This window comes from Crocuta crocuta, unplaced genomic scaffold, assembly GCF_008692635.1.
Source record: "Crocuta crocuta isolate KB4526 unplaced genomic scaffold, BGI_CrCroc_1.0 scaffold251, whole genome shotgun sequence".
In the NCBI taxonomy this organism is placed as follows: domain Eukaryota; kingdom Metazoa; phylum Chordata; class Mammalia; order Carnivora; family Hyaenidae; genus Crocuta; species Crocuta crocuta.
In genome coordinates, this window is record NW_027527809.1 from 823,410 (window position 1) to 849,532 (window position 26,123).

Here is a 26,123-nt window from a genome sequence, read left to right on the forward strand (position 1 = left end):
TCCAGATCCTCTGTGAGCACAGATGAGGAGTTTTTCAACAAGACTCGGAAAAAAAATTATCCTAAACTGAGGTCTGAACCATGTTGAGTAGGAGTTATCCAATCTAAAATGACACAGTTAAGGACAAGGAGGCTGGGACTAGAGATGTTCCAGACACTGGGAAAAGCAACTATAAAGGCTTAGAGGTGAAGATGACAGTGAGAACTAGAGACATTACAGTGTGGTTGAGTTGATTTCTGAAAACAATGAAATTGCAGGGCCATGTGAGGAGAAAGGTTGCACTTGCATGGAATGAGGATGAAAGAGAGAGTGGGCAGCAGTAATAGGTTCCATCCTGGTTGTCTATGCACTCTTTAACAGAGGACTTTATTCAGTACAAGATAACAAATGTAAATCATCTAAGAGCTATCACATTGTTCTTTTTTAAGGCTTAATTAATAAATAGGACTGAATAAGCTATCTTCTCTCTAGAACTCTTAATTAAATTGAACCACAGGTTCATACATTTAAGGAATATTTATGAGGACTCTAGATGGCTATACTATCGCCTGGGGCAGAATGAGTAATAAGCTATGTTTATATATTCTGAATATTAACCCATTATCAGATATGATATGGAAACATTTTCTCCCATTCTGTGAGTTGTGCTCAACACTCTTGATAGTTGCTTTGATATGCGGACGTTTATTTTAATTAAAGCCCATTTTATTTTTTCTTTTGTTACTCAAAAGCATGCTTTTGGTATCATATTAAGAAACCAAAATCTAAATCCAAGATAATGTGGATTTGTGCCTGTGTTTTCTTCTAAAAGTTTTATAGTTTCAGTTTTTAAATTTAGGTCCTTTGTTCAGTTTTAATTTTCATATATGGTAGAAGATAAGGAACCAACTTCATTCTTTTGCATGTGGATATCCAGTTTTCTTAGCCTCATTTGAAGAGATTGCCCTTTCGCTCATTTTGGTGCATGTGTTTTTATTAAAATTGTTTTTCAAAGATAAAAGCAGCGTCAAGTGAGAATTCTTACTTGAGTGATATCATAACTTTTTTGATAGCACGTTAAGATAATTTCCTGGAACTGGATTTATTACTCAAGGTACATGCAGAATTTTTTTTTTGGTGGGGAAGGGGTATAAAACTTATCATTTCCTTTTCATCTGAGACACAGGTCCACAGAACTTTTACTTCAACATGCCAAATGCCGGAGGTGTGGGGTTGGGTGGGGAGTGAGCAGTGGTAGTAGGAGATCTGCAGTGATTTGTCAGAATGTATGCTGACCAATTATAGTCTTGCTTCCTATCCTTTAGTCTATGGTCTTTCCATGCAGGAGCTAGTTGCTGAAAGCATGGGTGAGGAGCGAAGAGGTATTCCAGGGACTGCCTTCAAGAGAACTAGCTCATTCCTCACACATCAAGTGTTTAACAGGTTTGTGTGCCTGTGTGACTTCTGCATTGTATGGTTCAATAGCACAATAGAGAGTGGCTTCTGAATCCAACTGTGATATGGGTTTGGGTTTTGTGGCTCAGCCATGGCTCACTAAGAAACCATTGCCATAAGGATTCCATTCCTGATTGTGGCAAAGCCACCTGCTGCTGGCTCTGCTTTATTGACACTGTAATCCCTAAACCCACTTGTCAGGAAGAGGGGAGTTCAGATGCATAGTTGCCAGGCTAATGTTCATAACCAGGAACTCAACATCGTCTTCTTCCTCTCTTGACCACAGGAAGCTTCTTGTCCTAGTGCATCTCTGAGGTTCATGGGAGTTCCATGCCCTTCCTTCTGATGTTTTGTTAGTATGTTACCCATGTCTCAATTTGATCTGTAGTTTGAAGGTAGATCTCAGTGTGTCTTATCTTTCAGGAGGGTGTGCATGGGCTCTTAGCTCATTATAATGGCCCAAATTATGTGTTTTGTGTTCATAGCTATCACTCAGAAACAAACATTGTCCGATATATGAAGAAATTGGAAAACAAAGACATTTCGCTTGTTCACAGTATGATTCCACTGGTAATTGTTGCCCTTATTCCTACTTCTATCTCGCGCCTGGTTCCATGTCTTCGGGTTGCAGTTGGTATACTGTAAGAGGAATGAAGGGGTGGCCATGTTGGGAGATCAGAGGGGTCAGAGGAAATCACTAATATGATACATTTTGGATGTGCTTCTTAAAGGGGTCCTGCACCATGAAGCTCAACAGCTCATCTGAACTTGCAGTAAGTAGGAGGTTTTCTTAAAAACTTGTTTTAGGAAGGAACTTAGTAGGAGCAGTCTTTGAGCTTATACATAAGTGGATAACTAGAGAAAGCCACTGGGACTGCGATTTAATAACTATCTAAATCATAACCTGCTATTCAATAATCTAAGGACAAACTCTAATTTTATTGTGATTTGGTCATTGAAATTTATGAATAAAATTATTTTCTAAAAAAATAAAATAATATAGAGTATTCCTGCCTTTCTATCCTCCTTATTTATTTTTTTAAGATTTTATTTTTAAGTTATCTCTCCACCCAATGTGGAAATTGAATTCACAAACCCTGAGACCAAGAGTCACATATCCACTGACTGAGCCGGCCAGGTGCCCCTGTTATTCCCCCTTTTAAGTCTGCATTGTAAAAAGCTTTTCTCAACTTGGAGTTTAGTATGCTCAGTAGAATTTAGAACCTTAAGCCTTCTTCCTAGAAATCCATTCACAATGCCAGGAAGGTACAGAATGGAGATTTTCATTTATTTCTTATATCAACAGAAGATTTGTATAACCTGATCTTGTAGTTGGTAAATATCTCTACTAGGCTAGGATCCATTTTAGCAAAATTATCTTCCTTTTTTCCATATGAGAAATTACATCAGGCAAAGAGAATCATTTCATATTGTGATTAGAAGGATTTTCCCCATTTACTTTGGTTTATGTCTTGTTCTGCTCAATGAAAAGAGAATAATATAGATGCTGTAAAGGACTTTGAGTAAACCGTACCTGAAACAGCTCACTGGGTTTCATAGATATAGTTCTGTTTTGTTCCTGAAAAGATAGAAAAAGTTTATATTTTTGTGTAAGTTCTCTTTCTGGGCTCTTGTGACCCATTTGTAAAATGAAGGCAGTAAGAGGTATTTACCTGTTAAGATTGTGGTGAGGTTTAAATGAATATATTTAAAGTGCTTAAAACAGTATCTGGCACATAGTAAGCACTCTCTGTGCTAGCTATTGCTACACTCATTATCATTATCATCATTAAAGTTAGTATTGTTAATTACTATAGTAGTATGTATATGTGTATGTGTCTTCTCCCCCATTGCTCTTCAGCCTATTACATGGAAGGAATTTGCAAACATCCACCCATTTGTACCTCTGGACCAAGCTCAAGGATATCAGCAACTTTTCCGAGAGCTTGAGAAGGACTTGTGTGAACTCACGGGCTATGACCGAATCTCTTTCCAGCCTAACAGGTAAGAGATTTCTTCTCCTGTCATTTCAGCTATCTCTTGTAGTATAACACCCACTCCAAAACTTGGATGCTTGAAATAACAATTTATTATTTCTTATCATTATGAGAGTGGAGTAGACAGTTGAAATCCACTGAGGTAGATGGCTTGAAGGTCCATTGTAGCCACATTCACATAACTGGCAAGTTAGTGATGGGCTGCTGGCTGGGAGTAGTGCTGAGTATGCTGACCTGGGCCTTGGTTCTTGTTCATGTAGACCTCTCCATGTGGTTGCTTGAGTGTCATTCCTCCTGGAATGTTGTCTGGGTTCAACGTGGAGTATTCCATAATGTAAGAATGTGGAAGCTGCAAATCCCTTAAGGCTCAGCCTCTGAAGTTTCACAGCATCACTTCCAGATGTTATGCTATCTATTCAGCAAGTGACAGAGCCAGCTCAGTTTGAATGCAGGAGAGGACAACACATGGGTGTGAATGTCCAGAATTGTTGTTCACTGTGGGCTGTCTTAGGAAACTAGTTACTACATCCATCAGTGACATAACATTATAGTTAGAATCAAGTACACACATTAACTCCTAAACTGGCAGCCACGTCTCAATCCAGTAGGGTCAGGAGAAACTAGATCCTGGTTCTTTCTGTCACTAACTTTGAAAGTTCCCTGCCCCCCTTCTGGCCTCTGTCTCCTTATATGTAAAGGATATGTTTTTGAAGAGCAGTGATTTTTAAAAGCAGAGGGCACTAACTAGCAAAATCTGGGTACATTTTAAATATACAAATGTCTCTAACCCTCTTCAGACCTCCTAATCATAAAACCAGTGGTTGGAACTAAGAATCTTTATTTTAAGAAACAAACAAATGGGGTGCCTGGGTTGCTAAGTCAGTTAGGCCTCCGACTTTGGCTCAGGTCATGATCTCAGGGCTTGTGAATTTGAGCCCCGCGTTGGACTCTGCTGACAGCTCAGAGTCTGGAGCCTGTTTCAGAATCTGTGTCTCCCTCTCTCTCTGCTCCTCCCTTGCTCATGCTGTCTCTCTCTCCCTCTCTCTCTTTCAAAAATAAACATTAAAAATTTTTTTAAAAAAGCAAACAAGTAATTTTGATCACTTCTGATTTCCAATTTGGAACCCACTAGATTTGTGATCTGTCTTCATGGAGTAGATAGATAGATGGATAGGCAGACAAACACTATCAGCAGGAGTTCAAATTTTAAGTATCTTCAAAAGAAAGTTGGTTTCTGCCACTTGGGTTCTTCACCTTCCTCTACTCAGTATGTATTTTCCACCAGCAGCCTCAACACTGGCAACACCTAGGAGCTTGTTATAAATGCAGAGTTTGTATTTCAAGATAGAAAAATCAAATGATTGGGGCGCCTGGGTGGCTTGGTCGGTTAGGCGTCCGACTTTCGCTNCATTTAAAAAAAAAAGAAAAATCAAATGATTTTAAAACTGAGACATTTACTGTCTTACTCTGTGAGGCAGAAAGTAATCCGATCTTAGGTACAACCAAGCCCCACCTCCTGTTTGGTACCATAGGCTATATAGCAAAGCCATCCACTCTGTAAAAACAGTATATCCTATAAAATACAAACCCTTTAGGAAGGGGGCATATGCAAATGAAAGGACATAGAGCTCTTTTAATAATAGCCTCTCATACCCTGATTTTATTTTTTTTATTATTTTTTTAAAATATTTTTTAATGTTTTATTTATTCCTGAGATAGAGAGAGACACAGTGTGAGCAGGGGAGGATCAGAGAGAGAGGGAGACAGAGAACCTGAAACAGGCTCCAGGCTCTGAGAAAGCTGTCAGCACAGAGCCCGACGCGGGGCTCGAACCCACAAACCGAGAGATCATGACCTGAGCCGAAGTCGGACGCTTAACTGACTGAGCCACCCAGGAGACCCTACCCTGATTTTATAAATAGGAAGGAATGATATTCATGTAAGTCAGGCTTCATGCCTTCTTTACAACATCATCCAGGCCTTCTGCCTTTTTAAAGAAAGGAAATTGAGTGAATTATTAACCTGAGGCAATAATAATTTAATTAAACATTGAAAGTGAAGAAACTTCGCCCTCTAGTGATGAAATATGATTACATCCTCTGTTGTATTAGTAATTTTTTAGGATTATTTTAACTCTTAAATCATTAATTTTTGCAGCTAACTGAGGTCCAATCCAAGGTCCCCAGATGACTGACCTATGGATGACGAAGCTTGTCTTCCCCTAACAAAATGGTTCCCAACCCTGGCTAGAAATTAGACTTATGTGATGCATTTATAAAAAGATCCTGATGTCCAGATCACAATACCAGATGGAATCATAATCTTAATTGCAAAAGATAAGGGAAGGGACACGGGCATGAGCAGATTTTTTTTTAAAGTTATTTATTTTGAGAAAGAGAGACTTGAGGGTGTTATGTTGAGAGAAATAAGGCAGAGAAGGACAGACACCATATGTTTGCACATATAGGAGGATTAGGAGGACCATGAGGGAGAAGAAGGGGAAAATTAGTTGGGAGAGGGAGGGAGGCAAACCATGAGAGACTCTTGAATGCTAAGAACAAACTGAGGACTGATGGCGGTGGAGGGAGGGGAAGGGGGGTGATGGGGGTGGGGGAGGGCACTTGTTGGGGTGAGCACTGGGTGTTATATGTAAACCAACTTGATAATAAACTATTTAAGAAAAGAAAGAGAGAGACAGAGGCAGAGAGGATCTCAGCAGGCTCTGCACTGTCAGCGCAGAGCCTGACACGGGGCTCAATCTCACAAACTATGAGATCATAACATGAGTGGAAATCAAGATTTAGACGCTTAACTGACTGAGCCTCACAGACGCCCTTACACAAGCAGGTCTTTAAAACTGTCCAGGTGATTCCAATTTGAAGGCAAAGTTAAGAACTATTGTCTTAGAAGTTTTCCCTGTCCTGCTCTCCCCTTATGATTGGCAGTGAGATTCAGTACCCCATTTCAGATGTGCAGGAGGCAAAGAGATCTTTATCAAGATGTTTTTGCTGTCAGTGATGCCTTCTCATACCACAGAGATTCCCAGGTGTAACGCTCATTTCCAGGAGCCAATTTGAAAGTGACAGTAGCTGTGCCCAAAGTTTAGGCATAAATGAGGGATATTTCTGGTTCTTAGCAGAGGCTGCTATGACAGGTGAGGAAATGCCCTTCTCTTTTGTTGGCAAGAGAGAAGGGCATTGCTTCCAGAGTTGAAAGTGATTTGATTTCTTAATATGAGGAGCAGAGGAAGGGATGCACCATATATTCTATATGCAAGGGATTTTATTTTTCTTTTGTTGTGACGCTATCTTGGTTTATTTGTGCTAAGCTTCTCTCCACAAGTAAAGTATATATCCATGTCTTATTACCTATATTTGATGTATTATAATTAGTCTACCACAGCTGTTTATCGGTTAATTCATCATGATTTATTGCTGAGTAGAGACCCATCGAAGATGCTGATGTAGGTTTCATATTTATTGTAAGAAGTTTTCTTGAATATTCTATACAGAGGAAGAATTTGGTGTATCATGTCAGCCACTGAAATTATGCTCGTAAGGGGTGTAGTAGCAATTATCATTGTTACAGCAAATACTCAGTGCCTAGGAAGAGACAAGCCACATGCACTCGGGGAATCCCAAAAACAGGAATCACTGTTTCTTGTACACCAGTGCCAGCCAAGTAGAGTCACCTCCGAAGGCTGAACCCCAAACCTTGGCATCAGCCTCCTTTTATGGCTGGGATGGTAGGGGGTTGAGAGACAAAACGGGAGGGGGCCCTTATCAGTGGTGCTACACAGGAGGAGGCAGGAGGCAAACAAGATTACAGAAGCCAAAAGTTTACGAAGGGAGTACCCAGCCTCAGGCATCTGGCTGGCCTGTTTATCTTGTTTTTACTAGCTTTTCTTCTCAACACCACTTCCTCGGGTTTTCACTTATACCTAATTGGAGTTTGTCTGTAGACTAGAGTCTGGTCACCAAAAAGTTATATGTAAATGTTTCCTTTCCTGGGGTGCCCGTATGGCTAGTTGGTTGGTTAAGCGTCTGACTTTAGCTCAAGTCATGATTTCACGGTTTGTGAGTTTGATTCACGTGTCCTGGCTCTGTGCTGACAGCTCAGAGCCTGGAGCCTGCTTTGGATTCTGTCTCCCTCTCTGTCTGCCCCTTTCCTGCTCACAGTCTCTCTCTCCTTCTCTCTTCTCAAAAATAAATAAACATTAAATGTTCCTTTTCCTTTTTTGTTACTGTATAATATTTATTTATTTAAGTTTATTTCCTTGGTGAGAGACAGTGCACGCGGCAGAGGGATAGAGAGTGGGGCAGAAGATTCAAAGCAGGCTCTGTGCTGACAGCAGGGATCCTGGTGCCTGGCTGGAACTCATGAACTGTGAGATCATGACCTGAGCTAAATTTGGATGCTTAATCACGTGAATCATCCAGGCACCCCTATTGTATGATATTTAAAAGATAAATATGGCAAGATCTTTAGGAAGTAGCATTAGTAATATTTTGCAACTCTAACATTTTTTTTGTGACAAAATATGAAAATTTACCAATTTAAAATTACACTTTTAAGAGTACAGTTCAATTTCATGAAGTACATCTATATTGTTTTGCCACCATCAACCCTATCCAACTCCGTAACTTTTTTACCTTCTTAAAACTGTTTACCCATTGAACAATAAATCCCCCATTTCTCTGTTACACCAGCCACTGGCAACCATGATTTTATTTTGTGCTGCTTTTAACCTGACTACTCTAAATATGTCATGTAAGTGGAAATGCATAATGTTTGTCCTTTTATATCTGTCTTATTTCACTTAGCATAATGTCTTTATTCATCTTGTAGCATGTGTCAAATGGCCTTTTTAAGTCTGTATGTATGCATCACATTTTGTTTTATCTCTTCATCTATTGAGGGGCATTTGGGTTGTTTCCAATCTTTGGCTATTGTGAATATTTCTGCTATGAAAATTTTTACGCACATCCCTCAGTCCCCAGTTTTTTGTTTTTTTTCATAGTTTGTCAAGTTGGATTCCATAAAACACCCAGTGCTCATCCCAACAAGTGCTCTCCTCCATGTCCATCACCCCCCTTCCCCTCTCACCCCCCCTCCCCACCATCAGCTCTCAGTTTTGTTCTCAATATTCAAGAATCTCTCATGATTTGCCTCTCTCCCTCTCCCCAGCTATTTTTCCCCTTCTCTTCCCCCATGGTCCTCCATTAAATTTCTCCTAATCCTCCTATAAGTGGAAGCATGTGGTATCTGCCTTTCTCTGACTTATTTCGCTCAGCATAACACCCTCAAGGTCCATCCATGTTGCTACACATGGCCAGATTTCATTGTTTCTCATTGCCATGTAGTATTCCATTGTATAGATAAACCACATTTTCTTGATCCATCCATCAGTTGATGGACATTTAGGCTCTTTCCATGTTTTGGCTATTGTTGAAAGTGCTGCTATGAACATTGGGGTACATGTGCTCCTATGTATCCCTTGGATAAATTCCTAGCAGTGCTACTGCTGGGTCACAGGAGAGTTCTATTGTTAATTTTTTGAGGAACCTCCACACTGTTTTCCAGAGGGGCTGCACCAGTTTACATTCCCACCAACAGTGTAGAGGGATGCCCATTTCTCCACATTTTTGCCAGCATCTAGAGTCTCTTGATTTGTTCATTTTCACCACTCTGACCGGTGTGAGGTGGTGTCTCAGTGTGGTTTTGATCTGTATTTCCCTGATGATGAGGGACGCTGAGCATCTTTTCATGTGTCTGTTGGCCATCTGGTTGTCCTCTTTGGAGAAGTGTCTGTTCATATCTTCTGCCCATTTCTTCACTGGATTATTAGTTTTTTGAGTGTGGAGTTTGGTGAGTTCCTTATAGATTTTGGGTACTAACCCTTTATCTCATATGTCATTTGCAACTATATTTTCCCATTCTGACAGTTGCCTATCAGTTTTGTTGATTGTTTCCCTTGCCCTGCAGAAGCATTTTATCTTGATGAGGTCCCAATAATTCATTTTTGCTTTTGATTCCCTTGCCTTTGGGGATGCGTTAAGTAAGAAGTTGCTGAAGTTGAGGTTAAGGAGGTTGTTTCCTGCTTTCTCCTCTAGGGTTTTGATAGTTTCTTGTCTCACATTCAGGTCCTTTATCCATTTTGAATTTATTTTTGTGTGTGATGTAAGACAGTGATTCAGTTTTATTCTTCTGCATTTTGCTGTCTATTTCTCCCAGTACCATTTGTTAAAGCGGCTGTGTTTTTCCATTGCATACTCTTTCCCGCTTTGTCAAAGATTAGTTGGCCATACATTTGTGGGTCCAAATCCGAGTTCTTTATTTTATTCCATTGGTCTATGTGTCTGTTTTTTGTCACCTGAGTCCCCAGTTTTAATTCTTGGAATATTTGCTCAGATGTGACATTATTGGATGCCATGCAAGATGTTCAATATATGAAATAATTAAATGCAATGTAAGATTCATTTCTATCCTGGGTATCCTGATCTCAGAGGATTTCTCTATCAGTTGATGTCATGATGAAGCCAGCTTCGAAGTTTCCCCTTAGGTTGGAGGCAAACCATATACTACATTAGTCTTAGCAGCAACTCAGTACTTAATGTGGGAAAGGCTCACAACAAAGAGAAAGGAACCAAGCTCTGCAGAATAGAGATACAACTCTGGTTCTAAGAGGCCTGTGTAGGAGAACTATAGTTTTCAGGGACAAATCTGAGTGTTTCTGCATACAGCCCTGACTTCTTTACCCCATATGCTGCTGGGTCCTTGCATACTATCTAGATCTTGCACATTTCTACATTATGCTCATAGGAGGCTATTGTTCTTTCTCTAATAGTCCCTGCCTAGATATATATTGCCTTTCCCTTCAGAGGATTTTTTCCTGAAAGAAAATTCAGCAGCTGAAAGGAAATGTTAGCACCCACAATGTGTGGAGGCCTCCAAACCTCTGTTATATGGGGCTATTTCCTTAGTGATGATGTAGGTTTCTGTCCTATAGAGCAAATAAACAAATGGTATGTTATTGATCTGATTGAGGTTTAATTGAGGAATCACCAATGATTATGATTGATAAAAGATTTTATGATAAATTGTGGCATGAAATCTTTCATTCATGTGACTAAACCTTTATTAAGTCTATTTCCTGGGATCCTTAAGATCCCAAAGGTGTTAAAACATTTGAAACAATGGGACGCCTGGGTGGCTCTGTCGGTTAAGAGGCCAACTTAGGCTCAGGTCATGATTTATGGTTCGTGGGTTTGAGCCCTGTGTCAGGCTCTGTGCTGACAGCTAGCTCAGAGCCTGGAGCCTGCTTCAGATTCTGTATGTTCCTCTATCTCTGACCCTCCCCTGCTCACGCTGCCTCTCTCTCTTCTCTCTCAGAAATAAATAAAACATTTAAAAAATAAAAAACGTTTGAAACAAAAATGTCAAGAAATTTGTCCCTATTTCTCCCATTTATTTGCTCAATCTACAAACCTAGAGAGCATTTCCAGTTTGGTGCAGAAAATAGCCAAGTAATATTTAGTTATCTTTCCATTTTCTATTTTGCCCAGTGTGGCTTGCTTTGACTTGTTCCCCATAACACTGTGACACCCTTAAAAATCATTTAGCAGCTCACATATAGACTCCAGGAATTTCTGGGTTATGATGTAATGTTTAAGGCACATAACAACAGTAATTTACACCTTCCATGGATATCTAATGTGAAAGACAAGCTGGAATTATTAGCTCCTTTGGCTTATAAGAGTGAGGAGGCTACTTTTGTCTTTAGAAAACATCAAACTGTGATCTTGAATGTAGAAAGAGCAGGCAGTTGCTCTTCCAGAATCTCCAGGAAGGTTCTTCTTCTTTTAAGTTTATTCATTTATTTTGAGAGAGAGAGAACAATCATAAGTAGGGGAGGGGCAGAGATACAGGGAGTGAGAGAATCCCAAGCAGACTCCACACTGTCAATATAGAGTCTGACTCAGGACTTGAACTCAAGAGCCTTGAGATCATGACCTGAGCTGAATCCAAGAGTGAGAAATGCTTAATGGACTCAGCCACCCAGATACCTCCTCCCTGAAGGTTCTGAAATAAAGGTATAAAGTAAGGCATAGGGCATAATCTATGGATCTCAAATTATATTGTGCATGAGAATCACCTGGAGGATTTCATTAACTTGCTAAGCTTCACAGCTAGAGTTTCTGATTCAGTAAATCTAGGTTGGAGCCTGAGAATTTGCATTTCTGCAAACAAGTATCTGGTTAATGCTAATATGTTGGTTTAAAAAAAAATCTTATAGTTTATTTATTTTTGAGACACAGAGAGACAGTGCGTGAGTGGGGGAGGGTCAGAGAGAGAGGGAGATACAGAATCCGAAACAGGCTCCAGACTCTGAGCTGTCAGCACAGAGCCCGATGTGGGGTTCAAACCCACAAACTGTGAGATCTGACCTGAGCTAAAGTCGGACGCTTAACTGACTGAGCCACCCAGGTGCCCTGCTAATGTGCTGTTTTAACCACCACCCTGGGAAAACCACTGGGGTTACAGGGATTTATAGTTCTGGCTGTATATTAGAATTACTTGCAGAACCTTTGAAGATACTGATGCTCTTCTCACACCACAAACTAGGTGCATCAGAATCTCCCCTTGGGGTGGAGTTCAGGAATCAGGGTTTTTAAAACTCTCCCCAGGCGATTCTAATGTGCATCACTGAGTTGGAAAGTGTGTTGCCCTGAAAGAACACCAAAAAGGAAGGTTGAGTTAGATGATAAATATCTTCCAGTGGACTGAACTTTGAAACTGTCCCTTGAAGACTAAGTTATGACTACCATGTGTGTATCGGGATAGTTTACAGTAAGGAGAATCAAACACCTGCTCGTTGTTACCTCCCACACACCCTTTTTTGAGCTCATAATTGATTAATTAGCTCTAACATGACTGATCCCATTTATAATCTATGATAAAGCTTTCCTACTGAGCTTGGTGCAGCTTCAGAGCCCTCCTCTCAGAGAACTCTAGGAAGCCAGATATCAGAGACCTCTGGTCAGAGACTGCTTTCCTAAAGAAGCACTCAGAATACCAGAAAGAAGAGAAAGAAGGGTGAAGGATGAAGAGACCATCTTGGGGACATAGAAATTACTGAGGAGAAGGATCTCCTCTCTCCCAATTTCCTTAGCTCTCAAAAGCGTATTTTGATTTTTGCAGTTTGTAAGGCTTGGAGCAGAGTTCTTGCACTTGGTCACGCCCGCAGAATTTCTGACTCAGTACTTGAGAACTTGAATTTCTATCAAGTTCCCAGGTGATGTTGATGCTTTGTTTGGGGACTTAAGTTTGAGAACCATTGTTTTAACGTACTCTTTGGATATTAGAAGGGTTAGAACAGCTGAATCTATTGAGATGTTTCTTGACAGAATCTAAAGGTTAAGTATAGAATTCAACTTATGTTAAATCAGGTATAGATTGCTAAGAACATTCCAGAATGATATGTTGAGATTTTTATTATAAGCCAATTGGAATGGGGATCCAGTCAGTGTTTGGGTACTGAAGTAAGCAACAGAATAGACTGATTAAAATCCTATTGATTGCAAGGTACATTTATTGGAAAATTGTTAGTCACTCTGTTTATTCCATTCATAAGATAGAAATCAGTACCATTCTTTACCTTTTGAACCAGTAGCTGTTTTGATTGTCTTATTGGAATCAGTTTTACCATGTCAGTTTCTTTTTTTCTTTTCTCTTTTCTCTTCTTGAGAGAGAGAGAGAGAGAAGTGAGCAAGGGGGCAGAGAGAGAGAGAGAGAGAGAGAGAGAGAGAGAAGTGAGCAAGGGAGCAGAGAGAGAGAGAGAGAGAGAGAGAAGTTGGGCTAGTCCAAAGTGAGGCTCCAACCCATGAACCATGAAATCATGACCCAAGCCAAAGTCCGATGTTTTCTACCAGGCATCCCTCCATGTTTTTTCTTAGCTAATGTTTCACTTGGTCACTTCCTGAGCACTTGATGGTGGTATTCTTAAAATAAACTGTTTGGTTGAGAGGAGTTTGACATCAAAACATATACCACAGGGGCACCTGGGTCATGCAGTTATTTATACATCTGACTCTTGATCTCAGCTCAGGTCAGGATCTCATGGTTTATGCCTTCAAAGCCCCACATCGGGCTCTTGCACTGATGGTGCAGAGCCTGCTTGGGATTCTGTCTCTCCTCTCTGACCTTATCACGCTTGTGCTTTATCTCTCTCTCTCTCTCAAAATAAATAAATAAATAAATAAGCATAAAAATTTTTTTAAAGCCATATAATTAATAGTGTTTCCTTTTGGAGAATTAGATGGGGAAGCATGGGAGAAGGTTGCTTTTTTTTCCTGATGCAAAGTTTTTAATCACATGAGTATTTTATTTTATAATAAACTTTTAAATCCACCTGTGAATTAGGTGACAAGACCCAAGACAGTCTTGCAGCAGAGAACAAATCAGGCTATCAATGGAAAATTTGTGAATGTTTCACTTCTTGGGTCACTCCCTCCAGATTATGAAATCCCGGGCTGCAGGAGTATCCTGTGGTCTGTGACTGCATCATATGTCTGATACCTCGTTATAATGGATAGTGATTGGGAATATTCGCTCCCTTCTGCTTCTTTAGGGCAATTTAGGACTTTGACTTTCCCCTAGACTCACACAAAAAGGGAAATTCCTCTAACTAGTAAGGACACTGAGAGGTTGTGCATTCCTACATATGTATAAAAAGAGCAAAAGTGAAAAACAAATCTCTGACATCCTAGTTGAACTGTTCCTTTATATTTTTAAGCACTTTTACTTTTTTTTTTAATAGTTTATTGTCAAATTAGTTTCCACATAACACTCAGTGCTCATCCCCACAAGTGTCCTCCTCCATGCCCATCCCCCTCTCCCCCCACATCCATCAGTCCTCAGTTTTTGTCAGCATTCAAGAGTCTCTCATGGTTTGCTTCTCTCCCTTTCCCCCACCATTTCTGCCCTTCTTCTCCCCCTTGTTCCTCGTGTTTGATCATCACAGTACCATTTTCTTTTTTTTTTTTTCTTTTTGAGAGAGCAAGTTGAGAAAAGGCAGAGGAGAGAAAGAGAACCTAAAGAGAGAGAGAGAGAGAGAGAGAATCCCAAGCAGGCTTTGAGCTGGACTCAGGGCCCGAACCCACGAACACTGAGATCACGTCCTGAGCGGAGTCTGAACTGACTGAGCCACCAGGCATCCCCGATCATCTCAGCTCCATTCTCTAATTGTGCTATCTTTGTTTTTTACTGTTTATTGGATATGCAGTTTGCAGACATTTTCTCCCACTCTATAGCTTTTCTTTTTTTCTTTTTAACAGGGTCTTTAGCACAGCAAACATTTAATTATAATGAAGTATAATTTACCGATTTCCCTTTTATGAATTGTGCTGTGCTTTCAAGTCTAAGAACTCTTTGCTTAGCTCTAGATTCCAAAGATTTTCTCGCATTTTTTTAATAAAAAAATTTACATATTTTGTTTTAGATTTAAATCCATGAAATCCATGATCCGCGTTGAGGTAATTTTTGTATAAGGTGAAAGACTTAGGTTGACCTATGCACGTCTGATTACTCCAGCACTATTTATTGAAAAGGCTGGCTTCCCTCCACTAAATTTCTTTTGCAACCTTATAAAAAAAAAAAATCAGATGTGAATCGATTTCTAGTTTCTGTATTCTAATCCAGTGACCTACGTGCCTATCTCTCTACCAATAACATATAGTTTGATTTGTATAGGTATATATTAAGTCTTGGCATCAGATAGACTGATTTCTCCCACTTCTTTTTCCAAATGTAGCTACTGTAGTCACTTTGCCTTTACATATAAATTTATTATTTGTTATTGTTTTATTTATTTCTGAGAGAGAGAGGCAACGTGAGCAGGGGAGGGTCAGAGAGAGAGGGGGACACAGAATCTGAAACAGGCTCCAGGCTCTGAGCTAGCTGTCAGCACAGAGCCCAATGCGGGGTTTGAACCCACAAACCGTGAGATCATGAACTAAGCCGAAGTTGAACACTTAACTGACTGAGCCACCCAGGCGCCCCTATAAATTTTAGAATTATCTTGTTTACCTCTAAAGGAATCTTGGTTTTATTGGATAATGATGTATATTTTAGCTTCCAAATGTTACATTGTATACTAGCTAGCTAGCTGCTAGGTAAAGGGAAACAATTCACTTACATTCAAATATAAGGTTTGTCACACATAAAAGTGATTTCACATGAAAAATTTCTTTAAATGTAATAATTAAAAACCATACTAAGAGAAACTCTTCAGGTTCAAATATTATTAAAAATAAAATAGGCCCACTGACTTATAAACAGCCAAAAAGAAACTTCTCTTAAGTATATTGAATATGGCAATCAGTGTGCAAACTATAATGGTATCAAAAACTATAAAAATATGTTTGGAACAATATCTAGAGAAAAATAAGAAAAGGTCTGGTAAACTAGATACTTGATAATTCAAAAAAGTATAAATCTTAAGCAACCGGCATCAAAAATTTAAAATGTTAAGATCCATAGCATGACCATTTTCTTTAGGGCACATCCTACAAGAGAATATAAATACTATTTTCTTACTAGGAATTACAGTATAATTTAGCAGAACTTGGTGACTACTGGGGGGGAGGTCATCACCTTAAATCATGAATTACAGTATAATCTGCAGTCTTGTAAGTGGATTCTAAATATAAATACCATAAAGACATATTTCATTTAAAATAGCAGCTGAAATAATCTGTTTCCAAATATTTCAAAGCAGCCTACTTCAGAAGAATTTCTGTGGTGTCTGAAGTCAGCCTCTGTATTGTTTCAGCAGACTGAAGAGTTTTTTCCATGACTGGTTGAGGCTTAACTTCTGTGATCAGTGATATATGTACAGTAATCAACCAAAATGCCTTCTTTACAGGATGCCATTAATTCATAGTCTTTAAAATTTTTTTTATTTAATGTTTAGTTTTGAGAGAGCATGATCCCGGGAGGGGCAGAGAGAGAGGGAGATACAGAATCCAAAGCAGGCTTCATCCAGGTTCTGAGCTGTCAAGCACAAAGCCCAGTGCAGGACGGGAACTCGGGAAATGTGAGATCATGACAGGAGCCAAATTTGAACACTTAATCGACTGAGCCTCCCAGGCACTCCCTGCCCCCTGTTTTTTTACAGGAAAACCTTTAAAATTTTTTTTATTTTTTTTTTTTGAGAGAGAGAGACAGAACATGAGCAGAGTAGGGGAGGAGAGAGAGGGAGACACAGAGTGTGAAGCAGGCTCCAGGCTCAGTGCCCGTCACAGGGCTCAAACTCACACTGAGATCATGACCTGAGCTGAAGTCAGCCACTTAGCCAGTTGAGCCACCCAGGTGCCCCCCAATTCATTCATAATTGTAACCCATCTTTAGTTTTATGCTTAGTAAGTTCTAAGTTTTCTAACCATGACTCCTGACTATGCATGTTTTCCACAATTGTCTTTAAGAGGAGGCCTTATTCCTTCTTCATCATAGATTGATCATCTGCAATCATATTTCTAATATCTAGCCTAATATCTAGTCTCTAAGTGTCCCTTGGGATTCATCTTGTGTGCTGGTCCAATAAAAATTTGTTCCAAAGATCAAAAAACTTAACCCTTCCAGGTAGAACTAAATTTCAGTATTTCTAAATCCCAAACTTTGCCCCAGGGTTCTTAGCAGAGGTGAAGGTAAAGTGATAAAAAATCTTTGACATTTCTGTCCTTAAATTCTAGTTCTAGTCTCTACTATCACCGTGGTCCAATCATGCCATCTTCAAATTTTAACCTACTCCCCCATTCCACCACCCTTTTGCTAAATTCACATTGAGTCATTGAGTAACTCCAGGCATTGCACTTAGAATGCTACACTGATATGGGGCGCCTGGGTGGCTTAGTTGGTTAAGCGTCCGACTTTCGCTTAGGTCATGATCTCGAGGTTTGTGGGTTCGAGCCCCGCGTCGGGCTCTGTGCTGACTGCCAGCTCAGAGCCTGGAGCCTGTTTCACAGTCTGTGTCTCCCTCTCTCTGACCCTCCCCTGTTCACGCTGTCTCTCTCTCTCTCCTAGAAATAAATAAAAATGTTAAAAAAAAAAAAAGAATGCTACACTGATACTAATAGAGTCTAGGTTAAATCATTACAAAACTGTTGAATACCACCAACTCCACTTTATTTTCACCTTGTAGGACATTGTACTTGTTCTAGCTTCCTACAGTTTATGACTTCTTATAGATTCTTTGTACAATGAGTCTGGGTTTTGGAGGACGTTGTCTACTAGGCTTCACTCAATTTGTGCTTGTAGCAGTTCTTTCACCAGCCTGAATAAATGCATGACTGGAGGATGTTTTTATTCTAAGATGGTTTAAGCTTATGCTTACTTGGCACTTCTGTGGGTCTGAGGCTCCCCACCCTCTAGTGTCCTCTTTTCTGTGGCCAACTCTGCGGATCCAGGCCATGAACCACTTCATTTTAAATAGATGTCATAAAACCACTGTATTTGGTGTTTCTCCACATGTAGTGGTTTTCTGACAGACTCTCACATCTGGGTTATGGAGATAAGCAGTTTTTCATAATACTTTTCCATCAACAGGTGGCTCTAATAATTTCCCTTATTTTAATAGAACCCCAGTAATAAGCCTTGTGTGGCATTTAAATTTTTAGGGCTTTTAAAAAATTATTGAGAGAGAGAGAGAGAGAGAGAGAAGGAGAGAGAATCCCAAGCAGGTTTCATGCTGTCAGGGCCAGCCCGTCTAGGGGCTCTATCCGCATGAATGGTGAGATCATGACCTGAGCCAAAATCAAGAGTCGACACTTAACTGAGTCATTCAGATGCTCCTTTTGTGGCATTTAGTTTCAAGTTGCCACATCCAGCATTTATGATTGTCTTTAGCATAATGCCTCTCTCTTGGATTACTGGCTCACAGTTCCTTTCTCTTTCATTCCTGGTTTGAACACCTGATTGGCTTTCCAACAAAATAGGATGAGTAGAAGTCATGAGGAAAAGTAGAGGTAAATATAGAATCCATTTGTTGAGTCCCCTTTCCATGGAAGAAAGGATGACAATGTTGACTACTTTGGCTGGAGATGGGAACTAAATTTTGAACCTAGTCCATGCAGAGTACTGTTTTATATATTCTGAGACCTATATCCTACTCTTAAGGCTTATACTCTGAGATAAGACAAGCACACAAATTATATTTGAAATCTAAAATAATTTTCAATGTATAATGCATGTATAGGATTGTATTGGAAGAGTGACAAAATACTGTGAGTGCATATGGGTACAATTATTATTCCTATTGTAGAGATGAGGAAACAGAAACAGAGGCTAAGTAACTATTGGTATTGGTGGTTTGCTGAAGCATATTCATTATTCTGTTCCCAAAACAACTTGTTTTTCCACACACAGGAAACTGGAAGGAAGAGTAATATCAGCCGCCCTCCCTAGAAGAGGGCAGAAGCAGAGCTCACTGAGTATAAGTGACAAAAAACTTATACGTGTTAGCTAACCCCCTAGTTCTATCAGTTAGACAAGGGCTTTGTGAAGGAAAACCACAGCTCTGACTCCTTTGGGAAGCACAGTGTGCTCAGAGACACAGTACTGCTCTAACAGGAATGTGAGACCCCCTTGAGAGGCCAACTTGTACTGAAGTCTAATTCTGTCACTCTTGGCCATTTGAGCATGTAACAATTGAACCTCAGTTTCTTCATGTACAAAATGAGGGTCATGGTACCTATCTTATGGGGGTAGTGGGAAGATTAAATAAGATGATGTAAAATTGTTGAGTGGCAACTCCCACAAGAAGGGCTACCGTTAAGCTGTACTTATTCTGTGTATAGTGCCTGTTAAGTAGGAAGTGCTTAATTAATGGATCAATTTATACTTATTATTACTATCACTTAGCTAATCTATCCTATTCTATTGCTCTGCAAGTCACCACTTTCCTTTTCTTTCTCCAGCTAGACTATAATCCCCAGATGCTTCCCTGTTCCCTGTCTGTCCTAAGTCCTCAATTCTGCTGTCTCCTGACACCAGACCATAAGTGTCCCCACAGTAGTTTGAAAACATCTCAAATCCAACTCGTTCTGACCTGGTATTCTCTGAAAACAAAACAAACAAAAAACAAATAAGTTTTAGCTTTTGGTTTAAAAAAACTTTTTTTGATATTCATTTATTTTTGAGGGACAGAGTATGAGCAGGGGAGTGGCAGAGAGAGAGGGAGTCACAGAATCTGAAGTAGGCTCCAGGCTCTGAGCTGTCAGCACAGAGCACAACGGGGGCTTGCACTCACAAATTGTAAGATCATGACCTGAGCCAAAGTCAGATGCTTTATCTACTGAGCCACCCAGCGCCCCTAGCTTTCAGAAGTTTTTAAATTTAGAAGTTTATCTAATTTATTCTTACAACTTGTACTTTTAGAGGGTGATTTCAGTATTATAGGGTGATTAGAAAGATTGAACACCCAAATCACTGGGTCTTCTATAGAGTTAAGGTATGGTGTAATTTTGCAAAATAGGAAATAACCATTTTGAATGGAATATAAGAACCTATTACTCACTTCCCTTTCCTTCCTGCAGAGACTACTGAGAACATTAAGTAACAGTTTATGCTTGACTTAGCATCACTCACTGGACTATTAGTCATTAAGTGTGCTCTAAAAGTGGGTCTTCAAGGACTGCCTAGTTGGGTATGGAGAGCCTCTAACAGCCACATGCATGTGGGGCATTGGCAAAGCTCACCTAAAAATAAAGGGAATGTTGCTGCACTCAAATAGCACATTTCCTTTGGGGTAATCTCATCACCTACTATATACGTGGTAGTATTGACAAATTCTGGTCTTAGGTCTAATAATTATAATTATTCTTATCCTTGAAAGACACACACAGATGTTTGAACTGATAAAATGATATAATACTTGAGCTTTGCTTCAAAACAATCCAGTTCAGGGGATGCCTGGCTGGCTCAGTAGGTAGAGTGTGACTCTTGATCTCTGGGCTCTGAGTTCAAGCCCCCTGTTGGATGTGGAGCCCACTTAAAAAAATAATCTAGTTCAGAGTAAAGGGGTTCGTGAGGGATATGGTTGGAAAAAGATTGACCATATCTAAGAATTGTTAAAGATGGATGATAGGTACATAGCAGCTCCTTATATTCTATTTTTGTGATTTTTGAAATTTTCTCTAATAGAAAGAATTCATAGGTATGGTGCTGAGCGAGGTTTGAAAGGCCCATTTGTGAGTAGGAGTATATGAGCTTAGTACACAAGCTAAGTGCCATTCTGTGGTCATTCAAGAGCTTTTAGGCTTGTGCAGAGATCCTCAGTGAGCTTTCTATGCTGTCTGGCAGTGCCTCTGTGTCACATGGTGGAGAACATGCCCGGTGAATAGGGAATGAGTCAATGAAATTAAAGAGGCCCAAAGCCCTGACCCTTTTCTTCTTGTCTTTGCAGCGGAGCCCAGGGTGAATATGCCGGGCTGGCCACTATCCGAGCTTACCTCGATGGGAAAGGAGAGGGACACAGGACAGTGAGTATGGGCTGGGGGTGCTTGCTCACCACTGGGGGTCAGTGGGTGCAGCTCTGAAAGTCCCTTTTGTTCTGTGGTGCACTCTTTCAGCCTTCTCGGAAGCAGCTAGGGAACATATAATCAAGAAACAGATTTCCCTGAACTGGCCATTAATGATCATTGCTCAGGAGATACTTCCATGGACCATTTTGAGGGAAAACATTTGAAAATAAAGGCTTTTGCTCAAGCCTAATCTGTACAAGTCAGCCAGTTGCTGTGGAACTGCTTTCCACAGGTTGTGAAGGATGGGAGCGGCAGGAATGTTAACGTTCCAGGTCTCTTCTCCCTCACTCAGCCCTGGCCCTACCCCTGGACAAACAGTAGGGACTGGCCTTAAATTCTTCTGTAAACCCTACTGTGACTGGTCAGTTCTGGTCATATGTATGCTTAGAAAACATTTATTATTTATGGCTAGTTGCCTGTATTTTACAATGAAGAATCTGAAAACTGTTTTACTTCTCTTTCAAAAAAGGAGGAAAAAATGTTCTTCCTCCTTCTCCTATTTATCCATCCTGATTTCACAGGTATGTTTTCCCAGGCCTTTGTCCTAGTTAGGGAGGAGAACTGATTGCCAAAAATCTTTGAAAAAGAGGACATAATTAATCGAATAATTATTTAATCCTGGTCACATACAAGGCACTGTATGTTTCAGTCGTGAGTTAGATTAAGTGATAAATCAGATAGACACAGTCCCTGACACTCCAAGTTGGGTTTCCTGGTGGTTTTGAATTCTTTAATTTTCTAAGGCAATGATAGTTTAGAATTAGATTCATTTTTTGGATCTCAGAGTCTCAGCACAGTCATGGCATCAGAAAGGAAACATTGAAGGTCATGTTGTCCAGGAAAAGAATGGCAGGTGACTGACATTAAAAGGTCCCCCTTCTGTTTTTCCTCTGTGGCTTCCACATACTGAGGTAGCCACAGGAAGTATCTGTGAGTGTCCAGGAGTTGGGGATCATACCAGAAAGGTCAAGCAGAAAGGATAAAAGAACTTTTGATTGGGCCTGGGCAGAGTTTTTTTTTGACTGACAGATCCCTTTTAGGTTCCTTTTCCTTCTCTTTGTGTTTTCCAGTCTTACCTTCTCTGTCTGTCGCCCTGCAAGTGGTGTTTCTTTTCTGACCATTGTCCACAGGGCTATCACCACAGTGTCATTTTTTCATTCTAAAGGACTGTGGGGAGGTAGCCACTGAAGCTGGGAAAGGGCTGAGGGAGGGAGAGGCAGGGAAGTCCATCCAGTCCCTGAGCTTGTAGAAATACAGAACTCTTAAAGTTGGGAAATGTTGGCATCCTTTCTAGGTTAAAGATTTTAATTAAAGCTGGCATTTTCAGTTAGAGAAGAAACTGACTTATTACTCAAATAATCAGGGAGGATTTTTCCAGATCAGAAGAGTCTGAGACAGCTATTCCTGCACAATAGACCCTAATGAAATCCAGTAAAATATATCCTTTGTTGAAAAGGAGTGTGGGGAAATCATGTGCTACAGAGCTATCCGGGTCCCTAATGGTTCTCTTATTTCAAGCTGTTTGTCAATTATTTTTACATTCGCTCTTAGGTTAAATTTCAGAGTTTCCTAAAATACAATGGCCAAGTTCTTGATTTACCAGTTTAATTTGGGGAAATACAAATTTATTTAACAAACACCAGGCACCGTCTTAAACCCTTTATAATTAACAACTCAATTTGTTAGTACAATATTAACTCAGATTTGCTGATCTGAGATGTGTTTTTTATACAAAGGGAAAACATTGCTCCCCGCCTGCCCCGAAAATACCAAAAAACAACCCCCAAAATATATATAGGAGTATTTTTCTCTTTCTAACTGATTGAGACAAAGGAGTGGCCTTTGGTTGTTAGATTTTCTTAGTGGTAAGAAATTGATTTTCCCTCTCAAAGGAGCACTCCTCCTTAATCCTTCACTCATTCAGCAAGTGTTGGAGGATGAACTATGAGTTGGGTCTACACCAGTTACACTGGGAAGTTTCTTAATTCTACATAGAAAAACAGAAATGTCTAACAGCAACATTTAAATTAGTCTCTGACAAAACCACTGAGACTTTTTTCTTTCTGCTGCTCCTTATATCAGGACATATATTATTTTTCTGTGGCTGCTGTAACAAATTCTTACAAACTTAATGGCTTGAAGGAACAAAAAATTATCTTTTCAGTTATGGAGCCCAGGAGTCTGAAATTGGTTTCCTTTGGCTAAAGTCAAAGTATTGATAAGGCTCGGTCCTTGTGGAGGATCCATGAGAGAAAAATGTTCCTTTGCTTCTCTGGAGGCATCCTGCTTTCCTTAGCCTGGGGCCCTTCCTGCCATCACTCCATCCTCTTGTTCATACATCAAATTTCCTTCTCATAAAGTATTTTAAATTGTTATTAATTTTTAAGAGAGAGAGTGAGCATGTGCATGCAAGTGGGGAAGGGGCAGGCTGGTGGGGACAGAGGATCCAGCAGAAAGCCTGATGTGGGGCTCGAATCCATGCTACATGAGATCATGACCTGAGCTAAAGTTTTCTTAACTTTAAAGTCCCTTTTGTCATAAGGTTATATCCATAGATTATGATTAAAATGTGGGCATTTTGAGGGGCCTATTATTCAATGTACCACAGGATGGTTGACATTTTACCTTGAATGTATTTCATCAGAATTTCCCTGATTTGAATTATTAATTTAGGACTTTAGCCAATGTTTTATAGTCATTAATTTTTTTTTTTTTAATCTGAGGGTCACCTGGGTGGGTTAGTCGGTTAAGCGTCTGACTTTGGCTCAGGCCATGATCTTGCGGTCCATGCATTTGAACCCTGCACTGAGCTCTGTGCTGACAGCTGGGAGCCTGGAGTTGGCTTCAGATTCTGTGTCTCTTTCTCTTTCTGCTCTCCCCTGCTTGCACTTTGTCTCTCTCAGAAATAAACATTTAAAAAATTTAAAACTTTTTTTTTTTTAGTATAGTTGACTATAGTCACTTTTTTATAGTTACTTTTTGCCTTTTCTTTCTTGATCATGTTCTTTCCAGAAGGGATACTTTTTCCAAAGATCCATTGGTAAAATAAAAATACCTTATGGGAAAGGACAAGTGGCTTCAGCTTTGGTTCTGAGAAATTAAGCTCAATAAAATAGAGAGGCATTTAAGTAAGAAAAAGGATTTGAGTACAACACTGTATAACCAGCATGAGATGAGTAACGATTCAAAAGATGCACAAACTTTCTGTCAACAGAAGAGTGACCCTTTGCCTCTGGCTACAGTTGTCTTTTTGTACTTAAGTAGACACCTTTGCTGTTTTGAGAAAACACCTGCAAAGCAAAGTCTTCTCTCTATAAGCCCATTTTCATAATGCCCATCCATTTCTCTTCAAGGGGTTGCAATATTGATTCTGGGATTATTTAAAAAAAGGATTATTTTCAGGGTGATCATTGTTTTTCCTTATTGCTTTCTTTTGGTAAAACCTCTTGTGATGCACTTTCCTGCAGTGTGGCATCATGAGGTCTATCAGAGCATGTGTGTTCACTTGTGTTCACATGATTTGTAGGAGGAAATGAAAATGATTTAAATCTGGGAATTCTAAAATTGTACCCGCCCTCCACCTTCTGTAAGAATTCAACTCATTTTTAAATGCTAGCTTAGGCTCTAACTCTTGAATCACTTTTCCCCTTGACCTCTTCCACTTGAAGCAATACCCCCCTTATTCTGAGTTTCTACAGCACCTGTTTATACATTTGCCAGCATTGTCAATGTGCACAGGACAAGGGTTGATTGGTTTTCATGCTTGCTGCATGATTCTCATGGCAACTAATAATCATTGCACAGAATAAGCATCCAGTAAATAATGACATAATTGGTGTATCAGCATAGGAAGACCTTGGAATTATGTCTACTATTACCATCTCTCCTGGATCTCAGCAAAGCCAAGCAGAGCTGGCTGTGATGTGGGCCCTTAGGTCCTAGAGTTTAACTTACAATCTCATGTTCTTATAAGATGCTTTCTACATATGATAACTGAGACAAGGTCAGAACAATCATGGACTTGTTTGTTGGTGTTCTGAGATAAGGGACAAGAATGCTGATTAATATTACAGGAGTCTTTAAAATTTTTTTCAAGGTTTATTTTTGAGAGACAGAGACAGAGCACAAATGGTGGAGGGCAGAGAGAGAGGGGGGAACAATCTGAAGCAGGCTTCAGGCTCTGTTCTGTCAGCACAGAGCCTGATGTGGGGCTTGAACCCACGAACTGTGAGATCATGACCTGAGTGGAAGTAGGATGCTTAAGTAACTGAGCCACCCAAGCGCCACTACAGGAATCTTTAAAGAGCAATATTTGTGGATTCAAACAGAACCTGCCCTTTTGGACATTGTTTTACAATACAGTACTAATGAAATTATAGCTGATTTAAGGTGTTATGATCACTTTAAATAAAGCATGTGACACCTGTTTAATCTGTGCTTCAACTATGTTGCAGGACTTTTCTCTCATGAATAACCTGGTGATGATTTTTTCTGCCCCCTTCTTTTCATTCCATTTGTAAGGTTTGCCTCATTCCAAAATCAGCACATGGGACCAATCCTGCAAGTGCCCACATGGCAGGCATGAAGATTCAGCCTGTGGAGGTGGATAAATATGGGAATATCGACACAGCTCACCTCAATGCCATGGTACTTGTCTTCCACTAAACAGATGGGAGAGGTCTGGGTTGAAAAGAGATGTTGGGGAGAAGGGATTGGATAGTTTATACCAACATTATCTTTCTTTGCATTTAAATTAAAAGACTGCAGTTCCTCCTGAATGGGTCTGGGGAAAATGACATAAATTCAGAAAACCTAACTGTCTCTAAGAAAAATAAAAAGCAACAATCACATTTTTGGTCCAGAATAAAACCGAACATAGTCTACTTTACCTCTTCCTTCACCAACAGGAACAAGGTCCTTTAAACTGAAATCCTATTCTCTTAATTTGTGCATATGTAAGAAACTGAATTATTCATGGTCATAGTAAAGCTACTCCTTGCAGGGCCTGCCTGCTTCCTTCTGCCCAACCTTTCCTTTTCTTCCCCCATTTATATCCAAACAAGCAGTCACAGTTATTGTCAATCTTTGTTATGGGAATTAAAACATACACATA

The 26,123-nt window shown here is 39.9% G+C and overlaps 1 protein-coding gene across 1 annotated transcript in view; it reads left to right on the forward strand.

Annotated features, from left to right (window-relative positions):
- Positions 1 to 26,123, forward strand: part of GLDC (glycine decarboxylase) — a 98,940-nt gene that overhangs the window by 50,249 nt on the left and 22,568 nt on the right. The window contains exons 12-17 of the mRNA XM_077774828.1: positions 1,325 to 1,422; positions 1,920 to 2,004; positions 2,166 to 2,207; positions 3,296 to 3,438; positions 20,893 to 20,968; positions 25,532 to 25,657. Coding sequence (XP_077630954.1) covers positions 1,325 to 1,422; positions 1,920 to 2,004; positions 2,166 to 2,207; positions 3,296 to 3,438; positions 20,893 to 20,968; positions 25,532 to 25,657 — 570 coding nt within the window. The remainder of the gene's footprint in view (positions 1 to 1,324; positions 1,423 to 1,919; positions 2,005 to 2,165; positions 2,208 to 3,295; positions 3,439 to 20,892; positions 20,969 to 25,531; positions 25,658 to 26,123) is intronic.